The sequence below is a fragment of the Anopheles coustani genome, chromosome 2 (genome assembly GCF_943734705.1).
Source record: "Anopheles coustani chromosome 2, idAnoCousDA_361_x.2, whole genome shotgun sequence".
In the NCBI taxonomy this organism is placed as follows: Eukaryota; Metazoa; Arthropoda; class Insecta; order Diptera; family Culicidae; genus Anopheles; species Anopheles coustani.
The window spans coordinates 66,868,316-66,881,284 of record NC_071289.1 but is presented as its reverse complement, the minus strand read 5'-3'; the positions used below and the strand labels follow the sequence as shown (position 1 = coordinate 66,881,284).

Genomic DNA, 12,969 nt, shown 5'->3' with positions numbered 1-12,969 from the left:
GCGGCCGACGGCACCCGCGATGAATGCAATTTGCATATTAAAATGCCCGCCGGACCAAAGATCGTCTCAAGATGCGCATTTTTATGCGAGCGCACTTTCGCATACGCTTCGTCATCGCTAATGCCCTCCTTTTCTGCCGTCTCCCTCAAGCGATGCAGGACTTTCGTCGCTCTGAGAGCGTTGGGAAATCGGGCCCATTAGATCGCAACTCTAGGGGTTTCGTCGGTTCGGGTCCGTGTCGCAAAAGAGAGGTGCAAAACCATAAAAAACGAAGATACGATGAACTCGATACTATTTACAGTAAGCCTTTTCTTTTGTGCTTCCATTCCCAACGTAAATTAGATAAAATTCTTACCGCCAACGGACACAACAAGGGGAAAACCCAACGCGAAAGAGGAATGAAAAATGCTAACAATGGCAAAAATGATGGGCGTTGGTCATCGTCTCGGACTTGGGCTTTAGTTCATTACCACAAATTTTCAAATGGGTTTCCCCCCATCGTTGGCGTAGACGTCCACGGGTATGGGCCGAAGGCCTTCCCATCCGAGTGTCCAATACGCATAAGGATGGCGTGAGCCAAGGACTCTTTCACCGGAACCGAGGGCCGAGGAACTCATTAAACTTAAATAAACATCGATATTATCATTCATTTAGTAAAGTTTTCAAATTATTTCCCTCTCTCCCTCCAACCGGACCGCGTCGAGGACGGAGCCAAGGAAGTGGGCCATAAAAATGGATCAAGATGAAGCTGTTACGCCAAAAGACAGAAGGCGTCGGGCATCAATCGCATCGCGTCGTTACTCGCAGCAAACGGAGGAGGGTGGGAAAACCGAAAATTTAGCTCCCTTGTTCTGTTAAGTAAGAAATAATTCCTTCTTCGCCGACGGCATAATAAATAGCTCCCGATCCCTTTGGTTTTGGGCTTCTCGGTAGGCCGGGTTTCGCTGTGTCGGGTTGCTAATTTCGGTATTCTTCGAGCGTTCAAAGCGACTGTTTGCAATTACAATCGAAGGATGATTTCAAGCGATTAATTAAATTAGCCCTTTTTTAACTGTAACTAACGAAACAACCGGACGGGGAAAAGTTAGCCGATGGCAGAAAAGCGGCGTTGGCGAAGTGACTTTAATCAAACGCAAGTATTCCAAACGAATGATGGACGTTGTGCCATTTTTAAGTAGTAAAACAAACATTCAATTTTCATTTTTGAGTTTTATGGTCCATTCGAGCGCTCGGTGGTTCAAATAACCTCCTGGAAAGCCATTCTTTATATAGACCATTTACCGTTAAAAGAATCCCAGCATGTGCACCAAGACTAGCATCGAAAAGCCATCCATTAGAGGCAAGTGAGAACGAGTTCATCATGTCATTATAATTCGATCCCACACATCAATCATTCGCCTGGCCATCACCATCGTCATCATCGTGATACTTTTCTCGTTCCCGTTCCGTTCGGACTCGAATGCATTTTGGTTGGAAACATCCCTCATCGTTGGATGGCCTCAACCGTCGGTTTGATTGCAATTTAAAAGTCGTTTTCCCGCCACGCGCAAAGATCGGTCGTCTGACACTCACCTGACGGTCGCTGGCCCGCTGCCCAGATCGTACGTAAACTCGGCGTAGCCCATGTTGAGGCAGAGCGAAATGTAATCACCGTACTCGTGGTGGCCACTGTACAGCAGCAGCCCATCCTCCAGCAGCGGCTTGATGATGATCTAGCTCCGGCAACGAGGCGGGTGGTGGTGGTCGTTAAGCGCACGGGCATGGATCGTGGATCGATTTCAAATGCATTTTCCGGTTGGTTTGTTGTTTGGCAGCCAAATTGATTGCCAGGCGCATGATGGAGGCGCCCGGTGCCGCACGGGTTTTCGGGGTTGTTCGGTGGCGGATTTGGCAAAAGGGCACATTTCCACCGGTCGGCGGCGTGTTTTCCCGCGTGGCATTATATGGCAACCGGCGTGCCAAAACCCCCGGGTGGTGATAATGATGCCGATGTCGATGATTATGTTCCGTAGTTCGCAGCGCCGTCGTTGTTCGGCGATGTTGATGAACAGCGATTGAATCGAATGTTGTGTCGGTAAAAATGAAAGGATATGCGCGACGTGTTTATTTGCAGGGGCAATTCATTAGCGCATCGATATAGGACACCATCCGGTACACGGCACACGGTTTGTTGTTCATCGAGAGAGAGAGAGCGGCAGCATCGGAAAGAGACACAACAAGAAATAAAAGCATGGATTAGAAAACTGAAACTGAAACTGAAACTATACTCCACGTAGTTTTGGATGTAGAAATAGAGATAGTGTGTGTGTGTGTGAAAGAGAGAGAGAGAGCTATTCCACGGCCCATAATGAACCTGATAGGTTAATCTAGCGCTTGCTCGTCGGAACCGGGCTAAATTAACAAACAATCAATGTCCAATAGATGTACCGTTTGTGTGTTGCCTGCACGCCAAAGCATCTCTTATCATTAGCGGGCCGAGCTGAAATCCGGTTGCTAGTGGTGGATGTAATTTATTCCACCATTGTTTCACAGCCCCCCCCCCCTCCCTCCCTCGATGCACATGATTTATCCACTGCACCACCCGCGTCCCAAAGGGGTGGACGCGGTGTATTGATGCAAAGTGTAATTAGACCTCAAATTGGTAAACACCGTTGATTTATCGTAGCATAAATACCCATTTTCGCTCGCGTGCAATGGTCTAACAACTACTAAACCGGTCCAGTGAATGGCCAGGCCAGGCCACACTATGTGCCAAACGCGCTGTGTGTGGTTGCTTTTAATTTAGTTATGCAAATGAGCTGGAAAATGTCCATCCTGGGGGTTACTTTTCTCTCCTCCGGATGGCTTACGCAGGGAAAGTTTATTGGCTTGGATTAATATTCTTTTCCAGCTACCTGCTCTGTGCAAACTATAACATAATTTTATTTTGCCGGCTTATTTATGGATCTATTAGATGTGCATGAAAAATGGATAAATGGGCTAACAAATTTTTAGATTTAAATCTAATCTCAATCTCTCTTTTTCTCATATTTTAATAATTTATTTTGATTTATTTCTGAAAAAAAATATTATTGCATAAAAATCACCCATAAACATACCTTTAGCTCAAACCAAATGATGCAGCTATCACCGAGCGGTGCATAGCGTAAATATGACGATCCGTTGAATGAAGGCACCTGTGGAAAAATTCCAAAGAAAAATGATGTATCGATGGGTTGAAAAACTAGGACGGTATTGTGTATGAAAAATGTTCCCTAAAACTGGAAAAAATGGCATCGCAAACGAATTTCCAATTGGTTCGGTTATGATAGTGGGAGCGTCTACGACCCAAACACCATCGACGCCACAAAGCTATCGTTTTCCACTTTTCTCTCCACCCGTTTAGTTCATTCTTTCATTCACCTGTAGAAAGATTTCGAAAAGGAACACCAGTCGTAGAGAGTTCGAGCCAGATTTTTTTTCCTAGCTGTTTTTGCACTTCACATCGATGCCGGGTGGGAAGTAGTTGTTCACCTGTTCGCCAGGTTCCACATGCCACTCTTTTAGTTGCACACTCTCGCGCGCTCTATTAATCACGTACCTGTAAATCCAGTCGCATCTCGCATAAATCACCGCCAAATCCTAGCGGACAGAGACAGATGGCGCCGTCATCCGACGGTAGACATTTTCCTCCATGCTGGCAGGGATAGCGACTGCACCGATCGGTGATACATTCCTCTGCAGACGGTTCAGTTTTTTTGCCCACGGTTGGCGATGAGGGAAGGGGAGAAGGGGACAACCCCACAGACACCACAGGAACGCGTCACGGTAGCATTATCATCGTGATGGTTCCATATTTTCCATTTTCCATCCGCACATCGGTGTTGTTTTGTTTCGTTTGCGGATCGTGAGTGAGACACGAGTTGTTGTTTGTCGTTCGGTAGGATTTTTTTACCATCCCCAATTGCATTTGCATCCATCAATTTGCGTTTCATTTCACCATTATTTATTATTTAATCCCGCGCGCGTTCGTCGCAGAATCGAGTGGAAGGCGTAAACGGGAAGAAAGAAAAAGAAAACGGAACATGAAAGAACTGTTTGCAAAACGTTCCGACCGAATTCGTAATTCTAGCCGTCAGCGAATTCGTTTCCACACACACAAACAGACACATTTTTCAGAACAGTTCCGAACGGCGTGAAGGAAGAATTCTTCGAAAGTAAAAATTAATTATCATTTAATTAAATTGTAACGCCGTGCGATCATCCCCGGCGTGAAAAACAGAAGGAGGAGAGAAACTTTATACAAAACGGAGAGAAAATAAAATAACACAAAACATCCCGTGGAAACGTGAAAAACCCCCCCGGGCCTGCGAAAAGGCCCCTTTCTCCGGTCGAAACAGTTTCCGCTTAATTCAGTTATCCCGTGGGCGCGCCATTCCGGCCGGCGGCTTGCTAATGGAATGAACTTTAAAATGAAAAACTGCAGTAAACTTTGGAGCACCAGCATCCCGGTTGCGTTTTGCTTCCAGTGGGACCGATGTTTCCGGTGCATCCGGCATAAGGAAGGTGTTGAGCGTCGGTCCGACCGGTTTATACCGAAGTGTAAAGTTGGCGTCCAGTGGACCCGATGGCGAGGGGATGATGACAACGATGACGCGAATGGTCGACTTTCTCGCGAACAAGGTACGTCCGAGGGGAACCGTCTTTAGTCTTTAGTTGGACAGCGTTGCATGGTGATGAGCTCATGGAAAAGTTTAGTTGCAATGCCAAATAGAGTTCTCGTCTCAAAAATACACCTAACAAAGCTAGATTTAAACAAAAAATCAGCAGTGTAAAACCATTTATTAAATATTATCTGATAACTGTAGTTATATGAAAGTTTGTAGTTAAAATGAAACTTTTCATAAGTGGTTCCTGTTTTAGTAAGACAAATAAATAATAAAAACCCTTTCTTTGCTAAAACGGTCATTTACATCGTTCAACAGACCGAGGGGAAAACTAAAGTGACTAAATTATTTGCAACACTGATCCGGACGTGTGAACCTTAAAAAAACGACACAGAATAAATACAGTCTATTAAATTATCCAAAACGGTGCCGTAAGTCTCTGCTGCCAGTGTCAACAACCCGTTCTGGACGAAAGTGAAAGAAAGTTTCAAATGAGACAGCTTTTTTTTGGTCGATGCTCTATTTTTGACTTTTCCCTCCCTCGTTCAGGATCCGATGTCGTTGTCGTATCATCGTGCTTTCCATAAACAAGCGCGGCATCGAAAAACCGATGGCCGGGGAAAAACAGGCGAGATATCTAATCCAAAAACTGAACGAAACTAATACCAACAAAAAAAAAACGGAACGCTAAAAAGTGAAAAGGGTGAAGAACTTATGCCACCGACACTTTTCAACCCCTTGAAAGTCCTCCAACTTCGCGTCCGATCGATGATGGTGGAGTTGGAGTTTTTTTTTTTCTTTCACCTCTGACGTGCTTTCGACTTTCGTGGCACCGTCAAACTTGTGAAACTAATTTAGTAAAAGTTTTCTTTCTCGCTGCATGCCATTTGGTGAAGAAGTGTAAAAAAGATGAACCCTTGGCGTCAGCGATATGCCACTGAATGGAAGGAACTGTTTCCTTCTTATCCTTCTGCCGAAGATAGGAAGATTTGTCAGCGAATTTTCGGTTCACAGTTTTGTTTAGCCTTTTTTGTCTGCTCTAATTTATGTGTTTACCCTCATTGAAACTGTTTGAACCACAGTTTGACACTAAAAAGGATCAACCCAAACCAACGAGTCGAACTCGCATTTGTTTTACTGAATCCAATGATCCGTAAGAAGAATCGTATCACTACTTTTCATAATATCTTCGTCACATACTATAATTTGTGAAATTGTTCCACGGAATTAGATCTAAATGCAATCGCACTTATTAGTGAGTAAAAATAGAGAAACTAATTACTCAACCCTAACTTCTGTAGAAAAATGTTTGCTTGAACATAGCATTAGGGCTTGAGCTAAACGACACAATACAAGGGTTTCTTTTATTTGATTCTCTTGATATCCATCGTGATACGATTGAAAATCAAGAAAAAATTAAGTACACCACCTCTTAAAGTTAAAATCTAGAAAAGGTTCATCTTTATCTACGTCATCTACGACAATCGGTAAATTATGGCATTTTTCACAGGTCAATGAAAATTGTGTAGAACAAAAAAGGAAAAAGAAAGAATAAAATACGGGCGAAAACAAACCCATCACGCTTTCACGCTTGAGTGAAAACGAGCGGAAGGAGAAAAAAAACTAACTAAAATGCGTACGTAGCTTTTTGAAGAAAACAAACTCCGCTCGGAGGTTCAAAAGTTTTCGGCGAGGCCAAGGTATGGAAACGATTTCGTCCACATCTCCTATACCATCCACATCCTTCTACTTACGTATATCGAACCCGTGCGTAACGTCGCCGAGTGGCGCCGGCTGGAAGTTGTAATCGTGGTCATTAGCGACAAACTTTCGGATACACCCGGTAAAGCCGGTGCTGACGGGAAGCTTTCGGTCCAGGCCGGTGATGTTGCCGTAGCCACCGAGGAAAACCGGCTCGCGGAAGGTGATGCGCGAGAACAGCCCCTGCGGGGAAGAACGCAGATGAAGAAGGAGAAAAAAGTGATGGTAAGTAATGAGGGAATATTTCGTACCCAAAACAAAATAAAAACCCCACCCCGCTAAAGTTGGGCATGAATTTTACGGGATAATAATTGACCAAATTATGATGAAACATTATCTTGAAGCCGTGAAAACATTCATCGTTCATGATTTCTGTCGCACCAGTTTTTCCTTGTTGTCAAAATGATAAGAAAACGTGGGTGAGAATTGTTGACAATTTTGAAAAGTATGATGTTCTTTTGATGAGGCGACAAGAAGAAGAAATTTTGAAGAAGATCTTAACTGTAAGAAGCACTCTTTTTACCTAAGGGATATTGTAACTCTTGATTGTGGGAGAAATATGCTCATGGTTTACAAATGACATGATAAAAAACTTTTTACCTCTTATCAACAAGATATTGAGTACTGATCAGGCTATAGAGTATCTAGCGTGCCTTGTTAGATAATTTGTTTAAAGGTCTTTTTAGTGATCTTCTTCGATATGTTAGCTTAAGAATCGATATACTGGTATTGAAGTAATCTGAACTAAACGTTGGGAAACCAAAATCAATTTAATGAGGTTCATAAGAAATCAGCAGCTTATAAAATTGAATTATTGAAATGAATAATTATTACTCGATCTTAACAATTATCTCACTCATCTTCTTGTGGAAGTCATTTTTCGTCAAAGCACTGCGAAACGCTATTGCTCCTTCGAGGCCAACGGATACAATAAATGACCGACCGTGGTGTATGAATATAATCCTTTATAGCCATCTTACGACCCGCTTAATCAATCTCCCATTATTGAAAATATGCCCGGATCGTATCTTTCCGTAATCTGCACAATCACTTATAAGTGAACCGGAGCAGTGGCACACACAGTGCACAAACGCATGGCCCACATTGTCCGTGCCGAATCCGAACTAATATGTTTCACGACCACCGGCTTAAGTGAGTCGTTAATCAGAAGGATTTTACTGGCCCGGAAGGTGGTGGTGTGGACTTCACTGAAAATCACATCGTTCCGTTCACGGTAACGTCTGCACCGAACACCGAACTGGCCCACTGGGCTGATATATTAAGTCATTAGCAGCAAATTGAATCCCCGGCCGGCATTTGTCGGTACGGAGGGTTTCGACTGCACGGTGATACATGATCCGTGAACAGCGTCCACCCGGAGCCGAAATTAGAAGGCACGCAGTCGGCGGAGAGTTCTCGAGTTTCAAAACCTCGAGCCCCGCACCGAGCTCGCGCCGGAAGTTCGGGGGAGGAAAATTTTCACTTCATTTAACATCAATTTTCCCACCGATTTTCCACCCCGTGGTGACTTCTTAGTCGTCAGCTCGTTGTCGTGCAAGAAGAAAGAAGGACCTCGGCTGCCCGATGGGGGTCTACTGCGAACAGGGAAAACCCATGGCACAGTTCACCAAGCTGTTGATCCGTTGATCATAACTCTGGAGGGTACGTTAGCAATATGGTTTACGAGAATTATTTCACGGCGAGCCGAGTTCCAAATAACGCAAAGAACTGACACACCAGTTCATTATTTCCGGGTCAGTGTATGTTATCATTAATTAAAATCTATAATCCACCTTACGCTTGGATACGAATTTGATGTCTATCATTTTTTCGGTTTCACAGATTTGAGGTGAGGTGCAATACCAAATCTTTCCGTACAAAAGGCTTACCGATGTAAAGTGTATGTAGGTGTTATATTCTGTCTTTCATTTGAGTCGGTCTACGGAAAAGTCCTGGGATTAAACCATTTGGTCAAGATTTGAGTTCCGGATAAAGCTTATCTTCATGCTACCCAGCGGGTAAATGGTTCGTAAAAGGGAACCACACCCCGCACAAGGCAAGGATATGTTTTACCAATTTTCATGGAAAGCGAACACATGCATTGACCACTCAATACCACCCAGCACAATGTATTGGTGCAAAGGCTCATCTGCTTGTTGGGATCATTCCTATATTACATTCCCCGGGGCCGTCGCTGCTACCGTCATCCCATCACCACTCTCGCCGCCGTAATCGGCTTCCGGTACTCAATCGATGACAAATGGTTCAATCCGGAGAATTACTTAGCCCGTTCGCACGGAGCAACCCGCTTCATCCGGGGGTGCCGGACGTAGGGCTTCGGCACCACAAAGGACTTCAAGAGCGTCAGGCAATCGAGTGGCTAAAGTCATCTGCCGCTCGGTCGCATTATCACCACCATCGGGCGGGGATTGGATCGAACGGGACGGGACGGCGGGAATTGTTTGTGTCTTCCGGTGCCCAGCTGTAATCTAGAGGGTAAACATAATTAAAATCCCATTGTTTCCGGCCGCATCCGTACCGGAGCAGGCATTAAGCTCTCGAGTGAGGCGTTGATAGGGGATTATGCAACTGGTTCCACCAGCCCCGGGGCATGGAGCGCACTTCCGGGCCGGTCGTTGGTCGCCGGCGAGGAGCTTTTAACCGATACCGACACCGGACCGGCTGCTGTAAAGTCGTTAATTTCGTCCACAACAAGCCCATTGTTTGTGTTATGCGTGTTCACTGTTAACTGGACGGCGCGGGTTGTGGGGCGAGGGTGCGCAAAAATGTCCGATTCTGTGGATGGTTCGAGCCGAATAGGGTAGGTTGTGGTTGATGGGATGGTAAATATTATCTTAGTAAGATGTTGCTCTCACCGTCTTTGTTACACAGGCAATGTTATTCCCGCACCGTAATTGTCCATTAGTAGGGAAAATAATTAAATACAGCCTGCTTTACATGGATGCAGCAATAATAATAATAAACATTTTCCCTTTGTGCTCTGTACAATAATAGTCAATTTTGATTGTAATTAAAATTAGAAAAAAATTGTAGCATACTTTTCCCTTACATAAAACGCAATCGTTATTAATCTTTGACCTGGGATATTGATTGAAAAATCTTCATTTAGTTTAGTAGCTGAAGTTCACAGCAGTTTAAGAAACGTTTACGTTTTAATGCGTCTTGAACGGGTTCTCAAAGTTATATTTCACGCGTTAACAATTTTATAAATACCCCCCCGCTAGGGTAGCATAATAGGGCACCATTATTTATTTCGAAACATGGCACTGGAAGCTATATCCGTTTCTCCACCTCTGCCAGCCACCCACACCCACACAGACAGACAGCTCCCCATCCCCCCGGGACCTGTCCGATGCCAATAGCCGTCTTCAAGAAACTTAGCCTTCCCTCAGGCGAATGCAGCGGTGTTGCAAAAATAATCAATTTGTATTCTTCCGCTCCCGTGGCGGCACAATGCTGCAATTTCCTTTCCGCAGCAGGAAAAGCAAGCAAGCAAGCGGGCAAGAAGCCGCCCAAGGAGTGCCCGGAAGCCGGAAGGAACGCTGGTGCCTCTGGTAGGCGTTCGGAGTCGCCTGTGCACACAATTCTTTTGTTGTGGAACACAAACAATCCTGATGAAATTTGTGGTCTTTGTGATGCAACACTGCGCTCCGGCTAGCGATACCACTTTGCCCGCAGTGCCGTTTGCAGCGATCCGGGACGTGGCGAACGATCTGAGCGCCCCGTGGCCGAAGAAAACTTTCTTCCCTTTCGTCTTACCTTCGAGCGGCCCTGCACCCGGTTGCCCTGGTTCAGCACGAGCCACGCGTCCCAGCGGTGCCGGTAGATGGTTATCGTGTTCCACTGGTTCAGGACGATCGTTTCCTCCGACTTGACGCGTCCCATGCCGGAGCCACAGTCGAACCTGTGAACGATTGGTACGGAAAGATTAAGATGTAATATATTGTGGCACTCTGCGAAACAGTTCGTGAACTCAAAATGTTTAAATTTCATTTGTAACATAACAGAAATGGGAAAACGATTGCTCGGGAAAGGGAACTTATAATTTGCCGAACGTTTATTTGCTACAAAGCAGTTGTGTGTTTTAGATTGAGTCCCACCCCGTTCACCACGCTCGGCCTTTGAAGCCGGCCGATATTCTACACCGAAAGCGAAAACTTTAGAGCAATTTCAAAATGCATTTCCCTCCGTCCCCACCAACGCCGAGCAATCCAACGCAATCAGCTTACCGGAGTTGACGGGCGAAGGATTAAAAGAGCAAAGTTTCGCGGCAGTTGACTGGCATCGGGTTTCTACGGGGGTTCTGGTCGTTCCGAAAAACTTTGTCTTCGGCGAGTGTCCGCCATTCCGTTCGGTTTATGTCTTTTGTTAAGGGGAAATACTTTATAAATCATACCGAGCCGCTCGTGGAAGGCGCTCAAATGAAGCTGTAGGAAAGCTGGAACCCATAATTCCAAGTCCAAGTCAGCTTCGTTCGCTGGCAAATGGCAAAAACGGTCCTCCAGTCAATGGTCCCGTTCTAAGCGTCGTTCTTTATTGCCATCGAATGCCGTCGGAACGGGAAAGCTTCCATTCGCAAGGCACAATAAGTACTCAAGACGGGCACTCCTCCTCGCAGGGGACTGCCACTTGCCTTCTCCACTTTCACCTTGGAGAGGAAATAAATAAAACGTGCCTGTAATTTTTCCCCGCCAGCTCCATCTATCATCAATTAAAACTAATTCGTTCCACTTTCACGCTCAAGCAATCGCCATCGATCCATTTATCGGCTCGTTGTTCCTTCGCCGGAACGCTGCCGCCTATCATGACGGCCGATGTGCATGAGGTTATTAGGAAAAGAAAAATTAACATCAATAGATTCTCGATAGGATGCGATCGATAGCTTTTTAGTGGTCGGGGTTACTACTTATTGTGAAGGAGTTATTTCACGACAAAGGATGGCTTGGCCCCCCTCGTTAACATTGCATGAGTGTTTCACAAGACAAAGAGTGTAATTTTTCTTCGAAAATTGCTTTAAATAGTTTAATGCAGGGATCGGCATACATTTCCTAAATAGGGCCAGATTATTAAAAAGATACGGTAAGCGCGGGCCGGATACCTTAAATGGTGATATGATCTTTTCAAAGTAATACTTAACCCTTTTGAATAGTGTATCAACTTTTAATAAAGTACATTAAAAAGAGTTGTAATATAAAATATAAGAAATTTTATCATTAAACTTTTTTAAACAAAATGTATTTGTTTTAAACGATTAAAATTCAACGAAAAGAAGTATGATACTTTTCATTGAACTGTGATCTTTTTTAACAGATACATTTTGGTTCGTTGTACCGTTGCATAATTTATTTTGATTGTTCTGGAAATTATTTCTCTACTCTCATTATTTCAAAGTGTTTTGATTTTGCTGACTTACTACTGACTTACTACTTGACTACTGACATAGTGAAAATAATTCTGCTACGAGAATTTTTTAATGTTGCGAGACTTATTTTACATCTTTGTTGATCATAGTTATTTTGGATGCATAGTAAACGAGTTTTTCCCCTCCGGACTCATGAGACTAGGAAATTTTAGCACGATCAATAAAGCAAATTCGATAGAAAAAGTCAATTGAAAATTGTAGGAGGAATTCACTTAGTATTGAGCACTTCTTTCAACAATTTGTTTTAATTTTTTTTTTTTCAAAAAACAACTGACATCGTGATAATGTCAAAATTTAGATGGGTTTCCCTGGGGACCCCTGGTTTAACGATTTAATGTTACTTAAGTTATGTTACTTAATTACTTCTTAGTAATTAAAAATGTTTCTAAGTCATTTCCTATGATAACTAAAATTTTACACGTAGTACTTTTTCCTCACTTAAGCCTTTCAAACACCTTGACAAACTATCGGTGCAGTATAGGTTTCGATAGTTGCTTAACAAGACAAGAACGACCGAGAGCAAGTGTCTGCCGCCTGGAAGCATGAAAAATGGCTGGCAAATATTTTTCATTTACCGCAGCGTGCCCAACCATCGTCCTTGGCATCGGTAGCACAGGCGCGCCCCGTGCACTATTCGAGCACCATTTCCGCTTCCTGTCGGGAAGTGCTTACACACATACGTTCGGGACAGCAACAAACGGACAGCAATGTTGGTGCCTCGCTCAGTAGAAGTGGTTGACACACACACAGACACGGGCGAAAATGTACGGCGAAAAGGGAAGCATCGGCGTGCTCGGCGATGATCCGTTCGCCTGCAGTTTTGGGGCCACCGGCCGGAACCCTCAACCGAGGCCCGGCTGTCGAAGTGGTTCAACACATACATTTATCTTGCATAATTGAACATTCCTTCGAAATTAATGTACACATAAATATCAGTTGCCAGCTGATTTATGGGCGCAAGTTTTTGTCTCCGACACCGGGAGCCGACCGGGCGCCAACAGGCGCATCCCAATTTGGATTCGTTATCCCGAGGTACTTTGACGATACAAAGGTCGATGTTTAACAGTGGGCGGTGGTGAATCCACTCGAGATGCATAGAGAGGTGGACGATCAAGAGGA

The 12,969-nt window shown here is 44.4% G+C and overlaps 1 protein-coding gene across 1 annotated transcript in view; it reads right to left on the bottom strand.

Annotated features, from left to right (window-relative positions):
- The window catches only part of LOC131264870 (uncharacterized), a 97,945-nt gene that overhangs the window by 19,086 nt on the left and 65,890 nt on the right, over positions 1-12,969 (bottom strand). Inside the window, exons 7-11 of the mRNA XM_058267137.1 lie at positions 10,188-10,332; positions 6,401-6,590; positions 3,581-3,717; positions 3,099-3,176; positions 1,573-1,712 (exon numbers count right to left, since the gene is read on the bottom strand). Of these exons, the coding sequence (XP_058123120.1) occupies positions 1,573-1,712; positions 3,099-3,176; positions 3,581-3,717; positions 6,401-6,590; positions 10,188-10,332 (690 nt within the window). The remainder of the gene's footprint in view (positions 1-1,572; positions 1,713-3,098; positions 3,177-3,580; positions 3,718-6,400; positions 6,591-10,187; positions 10,333-12,969) is intronic.